This window comes from Humulus lupulus, chromosome 8, assembly GCF_963169125.1.
Source record: "Humulus lupulus chromosome 8, drHumLupu1.1, whole genome shotgun sequence".
Taxonomy (NCBI): domain Eukaryota; kingdom Viridiplantae; phylum Streptophyta; class Magnoliopsida; order Rosales; family Cannabaceae; genus Humulus; species Humulus lupulus.
In genome coordinates, this window is record NC_084800.1 from 94,213,142 (window position 1) to 94,227,422 (window position 14,281).

Here is a 14,281-nt window from a genome sequence, read left to right on the forward strand (position 1 = left end):
TATCTTTTTTTCCCACGTCTAGAGATGCACGAGGGACGGGGAATGCTCCTTCATCCCTGTCTTCATGAACCATTTTAACACTATCTTTGTTCTTATTCCCGCATATTTCCTGTTAGAGTAGGATAGAAAATCTTTACAAAGATCCATTTATGTAAAAAATAATATAAAATTTTAAATATAAGAAAAAGTGAATTACCATTTATGATTATACTAAGTAATATCCCAAATAAATTAAAACCCCTTAAAAAGTGACTATTATACTAAAAAACACACACAAAAAAAAAAGATGTAAAACAAATAAAAAGACTAAAAAAAAAAAACTAAACTGTGGCAGTAGTTTCAATGCCATCCCCAGCCTACCCATTTAACAATCAAACACAAGAAATTGTTCCATTCCCGCCCATTACCATGACCTATTCATATCCAAAATCTGCATTAGTGCATTTAGACAAAATCAAAAAGTATTTCATGGATCTTACAAAATGGGGTAGCTTCTCTCCTTGAGCTAAAACCGTTTATCAATCTAAAATCGTCTACAATAAGCTGAAAATCTATTGACATGGCAAACAATATCGGTAAAAACTATCAAATACATGTTTGTAGTCATTTCATTATCTAAAAGCATTTCCCAGTTAACAAACATCAAGTGTCCAAGTTCCAATTTGAATTGGTAACTTTACAATCATGCGCGCCAATAAAGGATTGAGAATAAGACCACTCAGTATGCCGAAGTAGGCTTAACCTTCTCTTGCAGGAACTGCAGAATATGTTCACGCTTCCAGTTGTCAATTCTGCAACAAAGCAAAAGATTTTCCACAGTAAGTTTGGGAGAATACCTCTTGATCAATAAAATTTGACTATATACTTGTTCCAAGAGGAAAACTTAGACAAGGCATGTATAATCAATTCCTTTATTCGAGTTACACATGCCTTGAGCTTAAAATGTTTACATTTCATTCTCACTTATCCATTTTCTTTTAATTTCAGAAAAGCCAACTTCTAAGGTTTCTCATTCTATTCCTTTTATATCATTTACTGTTTTTCTGTGCATTGGCACAATATAAAAGGATGAGGAGGAGAGTGGGGGTTCTCGCAAGCCAATGCAAATGTTTCTTTGAAGCCGATAGGAAAAGGGCCTTACCTTATAGTCTCCTTCTGTTGACCTGCATCATCAAGCATGTTCAGTTTGGGTGGTGAATTGAAAACGTATTGAACTTTAACAAAAGGAAAGCGGTCCTTCTCTTCTTCGATGAAACCAACAATTTCGGGATAGAAAACCAGTTTCCTCATGCACACTTCCAATATGGCACCAGAATAGGTTATCTGTATAGTTCAATATAGTTCCATAAACAATTCTTTCATTCTTGTAAAACACAGGAAAAAATAAAGTCCTAGTGAAACATGGGTATTGTAAAATGCTAATGAAAACCCTATTTATCTGCAGAACAAAACATGGTAAATATAAAAACTACTACCTACTTCCAAATTGTCATATTACAACATCAGATCATACGCGGAAGCCAGAAAACAAAGCAAGGGCAACCCTACACATTTATTATAAAATTAACAAGGAAGAAAACTTCAAAATTTTGAGTTGGGGCGCCTGACCCTGTCCACATAGTTTCACTTAATACCTACAGAGAAAAGATCATCAATCATACCTTGCTGGAAGAGTCATTAGAATCTTCCGTGCAACACTTCAGACATTCTGCTACCAGTTCTGCAATCAAATTTGAGCTTTTTAGCAATTTGCAAAATCACTCTAAAAGTATAGGACACAAGTCACATAAATCTCTATGCTGATGAGAACCCCTGGCTCGATATTCGAGTCAAAATGTCAAGTAATTAGGCATCCACAATATCTTTCAAGAATTATCCTCCAGACAAAGATTCTTGCAATTGATTACCTAACTTCTCAAATTTCAGTTCCATTGTCTTTCTGCAAGTCATGCTGATCCCACACCAAAATCAACCTTTATAAATCATAAGAACGTGAGTTCTTGCTAATTTACGATTGTCTTCTATAAAATATTCTCTCCTTTGTTTCACATGTCTTTCATTTTAATGTTAAATCCAATACTATCTGAAATGCGTTTAAAATCACTCATTTATAGTTTTTATCATGACAATTATCAATGTTTGGTTTATGAAGTGAGTAAATCTTAAGCATAGATTTGTGCCATAGATTTCATTTTAGTTAAATCAAATCTTAGGTAGTAATGTACCTAACTATAAATTATAAAGAAATAAGCATAATCCTGAATACACGAAAACTCTGACTCTAATCAAGTCAACATTTCTACCCCTAATCTTTAAAATCACAAAGAAGCCTGAAAAGTACTACACATATGAAACAAGTAATTGAATTGAAAAGGAAAAAAAAGTAGGAAGAAAGAAAATTGTAGAAAAGGGAAAGCTAACCTTGGTCCTTGACATACTCAGCAAGAGTGTTGCAATCAGAACACAAAGCGAGCCCTGTGAAACCCAGATTCTCACATTCTCTAGTACTCAATTGCTCTTTTGCTGTTGTGTCTAAAGGTAATACCACCAAAACCATAATCGCCATTAAATACGCATACCCATTGCTGAAATTCAACACCCCCATATTTCTATCTCCTTCGCTCTAAACTCTCCCTCTCTCTTCGATGGTCAAGGATCAGAGAAGAAATTTTCAAACAAGTCAAGATATCCTGAACATGAAATGGTTAATCAATTAATTTATTTCTAAGTTTAATTTAGGGATAAAGGAGCTACCTTTCGACCAACGAAAGGTTGGAAAAAGATGAGGTCGGCCGCGGGGTAGATCAAGGCCGTTGATTTCGCCGTTGAAGACCACGCCTGCCGCTGATTCTACGAACGCCCACGCAACCCTCTCCGTCTGATTCCCTGGGTCCTCCCTTGGGCACAGCGTGGAATTTGGTTGGAGTTAGTACAAACCGTAAAATGGAAATAAATGCAATAAAAATGGTAAAATGATTATATTGCTTGGTTTGGTTTATGGAACGAGCAACTCAATAATTGGTTAATTGTACTGTAAAAATGAAATAAGGGAAGAAGTCCTCCACTTTACTTTTTGTAATACAGTATAATTATTTTCGAACATATCAGTGATATACTCTAAAAAAATAAAAAATCTTTGCAACATAATATTAATATTTATTATCACAAATACCTTTTAAATAATTCAAAATTTTATAAAATAAATTTTGATTTATTAGAAAAAATTAAGGAATTTTACAGTAACGCCCTGGTTAGCCAAGACCGTTACACTGTCTATTTTAAACAGTGTTAAACTCGTTAAATGAGTTATTTGGCCATAAACGTGCAACTAAATATAATTAACGGTCCAATGTTAAAAATTTCGCTAAAAAAAGATAGATATTTCATTAAAACGTTAAGTCGTACATGAGATCTCATAATAAACGTTTACAAAGTTGTTTACAATTTCAAAAGGGTAATTACAACTCAAAAGTTACAACTCGCCGACTTAAGCGGTAAAAATAGGGTTTAACCCTAGTTCTTCGGAGAAACCTTGGCCGTAGTGGTCAAGCAGCCCAACTTATGGCGGGTCCAGCTTCCCTTTCCCCTTACCTGCACCACATAGCACCCGTGAGCCAAAGCCCAGCAAGAAAACTTAAACATGCTCATAAGCAGTTAATAATACATTACCAAACCATAATAAGCATGTCTAGCAGTAATAACCCTACTCATGCATGCATACTATTCATATAAATGACTACAACGTCATATGGGGCTAGTTGCCCTAATTAAATGATTAATGAATCATATTGGGTCCCAACGCCCAAACCACATGATTAATAAATCATACCGGGCTCAACGCCCTAGGATATGGGACTAATAAGTCACCCCGGGGCTCATTGCCCTATCCTCTGTATAACCAACCTTGGAGCTGGCCCAGCGTACTTGGCGCCTAATTTTCCACGACCATTGGGTCGGACAAGCGTATGATGCACTCGTGATTAGGCCTAACCATATCGACCAGTGCTCAGCACGCTATTGCCACCCTTGATGATAAGTCAATGCTTTTCGACCAGCGCTATTGCCATCCTTGACTGATAAGTCAATGCTTTTCGACCAGCGCTATTGCTGTCCTTGACTCATAAATCAAGCCGTTCTCAATAAGATAATGCAGACATGCATTACAAAGCACACATCATGCTTTAATTAATCAATCACAGGCATAATAATCACGCGCACTTACAAGGGTCCAAGCCCTAATCAAGTCTATATTCAACATTCAGGCCAAGCCCTAATCATGTTCATCATGTATTGGGTGCAGTTTTCTTACCTCAGGTCCGAGTGTAATGTAAAATAAGAATGACCATCGAGCACGGTCTTGATTCTGAGCCCCTAGCAATAACCTAGTTACAACGAAGTATAGAATCTTGTCAGTAACGAGTAAATAAAGGCTTTTGGACCAAGTCCTAGCCTTCGGGACGTCGAATCCTACTAAACTGGGGAGTATGATCGATCCTGAGCCCTTAGGTTTGAGTTCCCACACTCAAAACCTCCCCAAGGCCCAAAATCCCTTAAGTGTCATGGCCCCCAAGCATTTGAGTCGTGGCCCGCTCAAGTCAAAGGCCCAAGGCTCCTCCATGACTGCACCTGCGCCGCGGCACGCCAAAACAGGTGTCGCGACTCAAAAGGCCCAAAGGCACCAGTTTCTCCCTCGCCCAAGAGAGTCGCAGCGCCCCAAGAACAGGGTTGCGGCTCGACCTGTAAACTCTGTTTTTTCTTTGTTTTTCTCATGCCAAATCCCTCCATAAACCTATCCAAACATAGCCAAATCCCAAAACAAAGTTCCCAATCAACTCAGCAATCCAAAACCAAGAAAACCACAGTTTCAAACAAATAAATAACTCATCAAAATCATAAAATCCAATCAAAGCTTCAGAACTTAAAGCTTGGATTACCTCTGATTAAGTCATTTTCCAGCTAAATCCTCCGGTTATCAAGCCTCTAATCTTCCCTATAATCATTATGATTCTAACCTTGCTTGAATTTGAGCCTTAAAACTCGAGTTTCCTTCGAAAATGCTATCAAGCGTCAAAAAGGAGAAAGAGAGAGAGAGTTTGAATGTGTTTCTATTTCTGTCAGGTTACTTCAAGCTCAAGTAACCTTAAGCAAATCCCAAGGCTCGGGGTACCCCAAAAACGTCCCCGAGGGTAAAATAGTCAAAATTCTCATAACTCTCTCCTAATCTCACTAACTTCAAATATATCCTCGATTATTCAATCACATTACACAATAACCCAGTAATGTGCTAAAACCCAAAGTACCCCTTGACTCACCCCAAGTCAAGAATTGGTCTCGTTGTGACTTTCCCGCTAACTTGCTCCCTAGGATCGCCTCGTGCCGAGTAACCCAAATATATCCACATAATAATGTGGTCCAACACATATATCACATATATGCACATATACTCCAAATATACCCATAACAGGCCAAATTACGAAAATTTCCCTTCTGATAAGAAACAAGTCCACATGCATATTTAATACACCTAAACATGCATATTAAGTCATATTATAATATAACTCACATAACCATACAATGATACACATAAATATCACATAAACACATAATTTTCCATAATTTTCCATCTTGGCCCCCTAATCAAGGTCCTAAGCCTTATTAGGTAATTTAGGACGTTATAACTATCCCCACTTACAGGAATTTCGTCCTCAAAATTTTACCTGAACATGTCGGGATATTGATTCTACATATCTGGCTCCAGCTCCCAGGTCGCTTCCTTGACCTTGTTTTCCCTCCATAATACCTTAACTGAAGGTATAGTCTTGTTCCTCAGGACCTTGTCCTTCCTGTCTAGTATCTGGACTGGTTGTTCCTCATAGGAGAGATCTGCCCCAAGCTCTAGATCCTCGTAACTGAATACATGAGTCACGTCTGATACATATTTCTGAAGGACCAAAATATGAAATTCATTGTGTACGACCGACAATGCCGAAAGTAAGGTCAATCTATAGGCCACCTGACCGACCCTCTCCAGGATCTCAAATGGTCCCACAAACCTAAGGCTCAGCTTGCCCTTCTTCCCAAATCTCCTCACCCATTTCCATGGTGAAACTCTAAGGAATACATAGTCTCCCACTTGGAACTCCACGTTCCTGCGTTTGGGATCAACATAACTTTTCTGCCTGCTTTGAGAAGCGAGCATCCGAGCTCTAATCTGTGCCATAGCCTCATTGGTCCTCTTAACTTCCTTAGAACCCCCAAGTATTTCCTTTCTCCTATCTCATCCCAATGAATGGGTGATCTACATTTCCTACCGTACAACATCTCATAAGGAGTCACTCCAATGGTTGACTGATAGCTGTTATTATAGGAAAATTTTATCAAAGGAAAATACTTACTCCAGGACCCTTCAAAGTCCAGCACACATGCTCACAGCATGTCCTCTAATATTTGTATTGTCCTCTCAGATTGTCCATCTGTCTAAGGATGATAAGCAATACTAAACTTTAGCTGTGTACCCATAGCCTTCTGCAAACTTCCACAAAACTTAGAAGTAAATGTGGGGTCCCGATCTGACACGATCAACCTCGAAACCCCATGAAGGCACACTATCTCTCACACATAGAGATCTGCATACTGATCAACTGTATATGTCAACCTTATTGGTATGTAGTGAGTTGATTTGGTGTATCGATCCATGATAACCCACACCGAATTATGTTGACCCACGGTCTTGGGTAATCCCACCACAAAATCCATCGTGATGTACTCCCATTCCTACTCTGGGATGTCCAGAGGTTGTAGTAGCCCTGCTGGTCTCTGATGCTCAACCTTGACCTGTTGACATGTCAAGCACTTAGCCACATATTCTGTCACATCTCTTTTCATCCCAGACCACCAATATAGTGACCTCACACCCTAATAGGATGCAAAGAGTAAGGGGTGGTATGATATTCATCCAGAATCTCCCGTCTGATAATAGTGTCCATCGAAACACATATCCGACCCTTGTACCTTAGCAAATCTATATCTGACACTGTATAGTCCCTAGCCACTCCAGCTAGGACGTCTCCTCTAATCTTTGTCAGTTTTGGATCACCTAACTGACCTTCTTTTATTCTCTCCATCAGCGTAGACTGTAGCGTGATATTGGCCATCTGGCCCACTAGTAACTCTATTCCATCTCTGTTCATATCCTCTGCCAACTGCCTGGGTATTTGTCTAGCACTGTGTATCTTTCTCGGACCCTTCCGGCTTAAGGCATCTGCCACCACGTTGGCCTTCCCTGGGTGATACAGGATTTCACAATCATAATCCTTCACCAACTCCAGCCAACGCCTATGTATCATGTTCAGGTTTTTCTGGGTAAAGAAGTACTTCAGGCTCTTGTGGCCAGTGTCTATCTCACACTTCTCCCCATAAAGGTAATGCTGCCATACCTTTAATGCAAAGACCACTGCGGCCAACTCTAGATCATGAGTGGGGTATCTATGTTCATACTCTTTCAACTGACATGATGCATAGGCAATCACCTTCCCCGACTGCATAAGAACACAACCCAAACCCTGTTGTGAGGCATTACAGTATACTACAAACTTTTCTTGATCTGTTGGAAGACTAAGAACTGGAGCTGTAATCAATCGTTGCTTCAGATCCTGGAAGTTGTTCTCACACTTATCTGACCACGCAAACTTCTAATTCATACGTGTCAGTTCAGTCAATGAAGTCGCAATCCTTGAGAACCCTTCCACAAAACTCCTGCAATAACTTGCCAATCCAAGGAAACTTCTTATCTTAGAGGCGTTCATTGGCCTTAGCCAGTCTCTGACTGCCTCAATCTTGGCTGGGTCTAACTTGATCCCAGCCATACTGACTATATGACCAAGGAAAGTTACCTGAGGTAACCAGAATTCACATTTCTTGAAATTTGCAAACAGTCTATGTTCCCTTAGTCTTTGTTGAACCAACCTGAGATGTTGCTTATGTTCTGACTCTGACTGAGAATAAACTAGAATATCATTGAGGAAGACGATCACAAATCAATCTAAATAGTCTTTGAACTATTAGGAAAACTTATACAGGCTCTTTATTTATTTTCATGTATATCTAATATTAAACAAATTAATACGAGATAGCCTAAAACATGTTTCTAAAATTGAATTCAAAGAGAGACAAAGAATATAATACTTACATTATACGCAACGGAATGAAACAGTCATTCCTTCAGTTTTTCTAACTCTTGTATCCTCTCTGTTGCAGAGTATTATCAAGAAACTGAACTGATCTTCTATTTTCTTCACAATCTTCCAATGTATCCTTAGAACCACCTAGACTAGTGTGGGCAATTATCAACAAATGAGATAGATATAGAGAGAAGAAGATAAAATAACAAAGAGGCTTAGAAAAGGACTTGTGTTCAGAGAGAATCTAAAACTATCAGAAAATCTGACTTGTGACTTATATTTTGACTTCTCTCTAAGCACTCATTTTATAGACTCAATTAGGCCATTCAATTTAATTAAAAAATCAATAAAATAATAGCAATTTTAAAGCCCTAGGTCGAAATTATCATGGGCTTTAGGCCCGTGAAATTTCCCATTTGATTATAAGCCCATTGGACTTAAAATCAAGGCCTGTATTATTTTCTATCGATTTAATTAATTAAATAATTATTTAAATTCTTTATCAAATTAATTATTTATAATTTGAACATTGATTTAAACTTATTTATTAATTTAGATACCAATTTATCTTAATTAATAAATCTACCATAATTTCTCTTTTCTTATCAAAATTACACAACTCTGTGAAATTATCCAAAATTGACCTGGTCAACTTTGATAATTCTAATTGATGATTAAATCAATTAATTGAGACTATCTAGAAGATTTTATCCAAGGTACAATGGGGACCATGGGCCTATGAAATCAAGCTCCAATAAGTTATCATAAATCTAACAAATAAATTTACTAACTTATTAATTCCTCGTGACTCCACTATAGACTCGGAATTGCACTCTTGAATTCATAGAACGCTCTATAAAAAAATATAGATACGCTATTAATTATCCATTGTTACAACCATAATTTTCACTCAATCCTCTATAGACGGTCTACAATGAGATATGACTAAAATACCATTTTACCCCTCATTGTATTTTATCCTTAAAACACTTAGTTCCTTGTAAATGATATTTCAGTAAACTAATTTAATTACTGAAATGAGATCTCTATTATTTAACACCTTGAACCAAACTAAAAGGAAACCATCGTTTCACTTCTTCATCAGAAGCTATAGATGTTCATATCTATGATTAACACTCCCACTCAATTATACTACCGAGTTCCCAAGATGTAAGTATGGGCTAGTCCGTAGGGTAAGCTGGTAGTGAACAAGTCAAAGAACTCAAATAATACAATCAGTTAGAATAATAACCACTCATAATTGAGATTGAATTGACCTATGGTCAACTATATGATATGACTAGAATAGATAATAACGGTATGTTTACTTATCTTATCAACTGTCAATATCGGTCCAGTCCGATGTAACAAATACATTCGATCTTATCTACTTTGCTAATGTTCTGGAAAGAACATAACACCGTAATGTGTAAGTAGATCATATCGTAGATTGGCAAGTCAGTGTAAATCAGGTGCACTGACTAATCTTAGGACTAACTTATTTTGAACATATAATCATATTTATATTCCACTGTGATTACGTCACTATAAATAAGATTAACAATATGCTCGGGATTTAATAGAAATTTATATTAAACAAATAATCATGAAAATAAAACATGTGAGCAAAGTGATTAACCAAGTCAAAAAATGATTTCTATTCTTTTATTGATAATAAAATGAGATTACAAAGAAATTGGGTTTTAATTAGGGCATAAAACCCCAACAAACTCCCACTTGCACTAATTGAAACAAATGCCTTAATTCTACTAATCCCATCTCCTTGATATGCTTATCAAATGTAGCTTCTGGTAGTGTCTTTGTAAACGAATCTGTAAGATTGTCTTCAGTTGCAATCTTCATAACCTTCACATCTCCCCTGGCCACATATTCTCGAATAATGTGATACTTCCTTTCTATATGCTTACTCCTCTTGTGACTTCGAGGTTTTTTCGAGTTGGATGTCGCTCCTGTATTGTCACAAAACAACACAAGAGGTTTATCCATTTCTGGAATAATTCAAAGATCTAAATAGAACTTCTTTAGCCAGACTATTTCCTTAGCTGCTTCTGACGCGGCTATGTACTCAGCCTCCATGGTGGAATCTGAGATTGTAGACTGCTTTACGCTTCTCCAAATCACAGCCCCACCCCTAAGAGTAAATGCCATTCCAGAAGTAGACTTCCTGTCATCGACATCAGTCTGAAAATCTGAATCGGTGTAGCCTACAGGGTTCAGAACACCACCCTTGTAGACTAACATATAATTCTTAGTCCGTCTCAAATACTTCAAAATATGCTTAACTGCTATCCAATGTTCCGGTCCTGGGTTTGAATGATACCTGCTCACTACTCCCACTGCATAGCAGATATCTGGTCTAGTACACAACATGGCATACATCAGACTTCCAACTGCAGATGCGTAAGGAACTTTTCTCATTGCATCTTCCTTTTCAGGAGTCTGGGGAGACTGCTTCTTTGAAAGATGAATTCCATGGCAAGACGGTAAACGCCCTTTCTTGAAATTTGTCATTGAGAAACGTTCAAGCACTTTATCTATGTAAGCTGCTTGAGATGGAGCTAAGAGTATGTTCTTTCTATCCCTGATGATCTGGATACCTAGAACATAACTTGCTTCACCCAAATCCTTTATCTAGAATTGAGTGCTCAGCCAATTCTTCACATCTGATAATTTCTTAGCATTGTTTCCAATGAGTAAGATATCATCTACATAAAGAACCAGGAATACCACTATTTGATTTGCCTTCAGTTGGTAAACACAGGGCTCATCAATATTTTGTTCAAAGCCATAGGTTTTGATTATTTCATCAAACCTAAGATTCCAGGAACGAGAAGCTTGCTTAAGTCCATAGATGGACCTATTCAACTTGCAAACTTTTCCTTCTTGTCCAGATACTTTAAATCATTCTGGCTGATCCATATAAATGACTTCGTCAAGCTTTCCATTAAGAAAATCTGTCTTGACGTCCATTTTCCAGATCTCATAGTCGAGAGTGGCTGCTATGGATAGAAGGATGCGAATGGATTTTAGCATGGCTACCGGACTAAAAGTTTCCTCATAGTCCACACCTTCTCTTTGGGTATAGCCCTTTGCCACTAATTGAGCTTTATAAGTCTCGATATTTCCATCAACACCTCATTTCTTCTTGTAGATCCACTTGCACCCAATGGCCCTAAAGTCACTAGGTGCTTCCACAAGATCCCAGACTGAATTTGAGTACATGGACTCCATTTCCTTTTTCATGGCTTCGAGCCATAGTTCCTTTTCAGGGCTAGCCATTGCCTGTTTGAAAGACAACGGATCATCATCACTAGTGTCAACAACAATCATATTGGTTTCACCATCCAAACCATAGTGAACTGGGCTCCTAGAAACTCTCCCACTACGACGAGGCTCCGTGATTGTTTTCTCAGGAACAGTGGTACTTTCTTCATTTAAACCGACTTGCGTCGGTTGGACGTGAAGAGTGGGAATTTAATCATCAACTTGCATTGATGACGATGGAACATTGGTTAGAGTCAATTCTTTAACCATCTCCTCTAAAACTACTTTGCTGCGAGGTTTAAAGTTCTGGACATAGTCATTTTCCAAAAAAGTAGCATTTGTAGAAGTAAACACTTTATTTTCTGAATGACTATAGAAAAGTCCACCTCGAGTACCTTTAGGATAGCCAAAAAACATGCAAACTTTAGTTCGCGGTTCTAGCTTTCCCTCCTTTTTCCTCATGACGTGAGCGGGACACCCCCAGATTCTATAATGGTGTAAACTAGGTTTACGACCATTCTAGCGTTCTAAAGGTGTTTTGGGGATTGATTTTGACGGCACGACATTGAGAATGTCATTCGCGGTTTCAATTGCATGTCCCCTAAACGAAGTTGGTAGAGTTGAGTAACTAAGCATGCATCTAACCATTTCCAATAAAGTTCTGTTTCGGCGTTCCGCTACACCATTTTGTTGCGGAGTACGTGGGGCAGTAAGTTGTGATAAAATCCCAAGTTCAGTTAAATGATCTTGGAACTGCATATCCAAATATTCTCCACTCCTATCAGATCGCAAGATCTTTAACGTTTTACCTAATTGGTTCTGAGCCATTGCTAGGAATTCCTGAAACTTTGAAAATGTTTATGATTTCCTATGCATTAGGTAAAGACATGAGTATCTAGAGTAATCGTCAATGAAAGTGACGAAATACTCAAAACCACCTTGGCTTGTACATTCAAAGGTCCGCAAACATCTGAATGCACAAGACCAAGTGGTTCTTTGGCCCTATCACCCTTTGCAAAGAATGGACGCTTGGTCAGTTTGCCTTCTAGACAAGATTCACATACAGGTAATTCACCTAAGGTGAGTTCCCTCAAAGGTCCGTCCTTTGTAAGTCTTTGAATCCTATCATAGCCAATGTGACCTAGTCTCAAGTGCCATAAATACGTCATATTATTGTTATCGGTCTTTTGACGTTTATTGGTCCTAGGTTTTGCTACTTTGAATAAATCATTATTAAGAGTGAGGGGTTCCTAGGTCGCAGAATATAATGCCCGTTTTCCAAACATGCAATACACAATTGTGATCCATTGAAAGAAATAGATATATTAAAACTTGTGAAAGTCATAACAAATTGTTCTAATTGCAACATGGAAACTGAAATTAAATTTCTACTAAAATCCGAAATAAAAAATACATCTTTTAAAATTAAAAATTTATTTCCAAACTTTAGACGAGCTCTTCCTCTAGCTTGGACCGCAAACGAATGCTACGTTCCCAACTCTAAGCTTTAAGCCACCTTCGTTCACTTCCTCCCACGATTCAAGAAGCTGTAAAGAGTTACAAACATGGTTAGTAGATTCAGAATCAATAATCCAAACAGATTTATCATTCTCTAAAACACATGTTTCCAAGATAAATGAACTATAATCATTACCTTTGTTTTTTGCTGCTAGAAACTTAGGGCAATCTCATTTCCAATGCCCCTTCTCTTTGCAGTGAAAGCACCTATCTTTACCTTTCTTGTTTTTCTTGTTCTTCCCCTTAGGCGTTTGTGCACTTGGTTGTGCACTCGTCTTTGCAGCCTTTGCAGGCTTGGGGTTGTTTATTTGTCCACCTTTCCTCTTTTTTCTAGCTTTCGAAGAGGAAGCTTGGCTAGCTTCAGCCTTAGCTAGATCAGTAGCAACAGCAGTAGTTTTATTTTCTCCTCCTTTACTAGGTCCACCCATGATAGGCTCAATAATCTGAAGCTCATTCATGAGCTACGTGTAACCATAGTTGAGTTGAGTATGAACGTGCAGACACGGTGCCATCCGAGAATTTACGGTGCCATCACGAACGTGCAGAGACGGTGCTATCCAAGCATTTACGGTGCAATCACTAATGTGCGGACACGGTGCTCGTTCTGGGGATTCCTCAATCATGATGAATTCAGAGTTGTCACCAATAAACTCTATGTTGATGTTTAGCTTCAAATTAAGGAAGTTTTCTCCAGTGAGTTTCTTCATCGAAAGTTGAGAAAGGATGGGAGTAGACATAGACACTACTTAGCTTAAAACTACAAATTATCAATAAAATAGAAATCAATCACATTTGCTCAATAAAACTTCGACAACTTGTGCATAGGTAGTCACTCCTAGCATGGTAGTGATACGAACATCCTAGGCTATCATAGGTTGTAGCCCCTGGAGAAACCTCTCCCTTCGGGTCCCATCAGTGGGCACCAGTTCCTCGGCAAACTTTGCCAATCTATCAAACTTCAAGGCATAATCGGTCACTGACATGTTTCCCTAAAGTAAGATGCTAAACTCTTCACCTTTTGCAGCCTTAATGGAGTCATTGTAATACTTTTCATTAAACAGAGTTCGAAACTCTTCCCAATCCAGGGTATTGACGTTTCTGGTCAGGGATATCACCTCCCACCAAATTCGGGCATCCTCTCCAAACATGTATGTGGCACAAGCTACCCTCTTATTACCAAACACGTTTCTGGTCAGGGATATCACCTCCCACCAAACTCGGGATGGTGGTAACCATACTCATTCACTGTTCGGCCTTAGACGGATCTGCACTGCCCTAAAAAACTAGAGGGTGTTGTT

The 14,281-nt window shown here is 38.3% G+C and overlaps 1 protein-coding gene across 2 annotated transcripts; it reads right to left on the reverse strand.

Moving 5' to 3' along the window:
- Positions 1 to 420: 420 nt before the first annotated feature.
- Positions 421 to 2,954, reverse strand: LOC133798154 (uncharacterized). 2 transcript variants are annotated; one of them, XM_062236360.1, is made up of 5 exons: positions 2,755 to 2,954; positions 2,422 to 2,640; positions 1,662 to 1,720; positions 1,142 to 1,323; positions 421 to 791 (listed from the first exon to the last, which is right to left on the reverse strand). In XM_062236360.1, the coding sequence occupies exons 2-5, from the start codon at positions 2,603 to 2,605 to the stop codon at positions 719 to 721; spliced, it is 498 nt and encodes a 165-aa protein (XP_062092344.1). In that variant the 5' UTR covers positions 2,606 to 2,640; positions 2,755 to 2,954; the 3' UTR covers positions 421 to 718. The 2 variants fall into 2 exon arrangements, with proteins under 2 accessions (XP_062092344.1, XP_062092343.1); XM_062236359.1 differs by having other exon boundaries at positions 2,422 to 2,690.
- Between the last annotated feature and the right edge of the window lie 11,327 nt (positions 2,955 to 14,281).

Bases quoted from the DNA above. Each gene is read 5' to 3' on its own strand.
- LOC133798154 (XM_062236360.1), bottom strand. From the start codon at position 2,605: ATGGGGGTGTTGAATTTCAGCAATGGGTATGCGTATTTAATGGCGATT. The intron at 1,324-1,661 runs GTATGATTGATG...TGAACTATACAG, and splicing joins CTAATGACTCTTCCAGCAAG to ATAACCTATTCTGGTGCCAT. The intron at 792-1,141 runs GTAAGGCCCTTT...GCTTTGTTGCAG, and splicing joins CAACAGAAGGAGACTATAAG to AATTGACAACTGGAAGCGTG.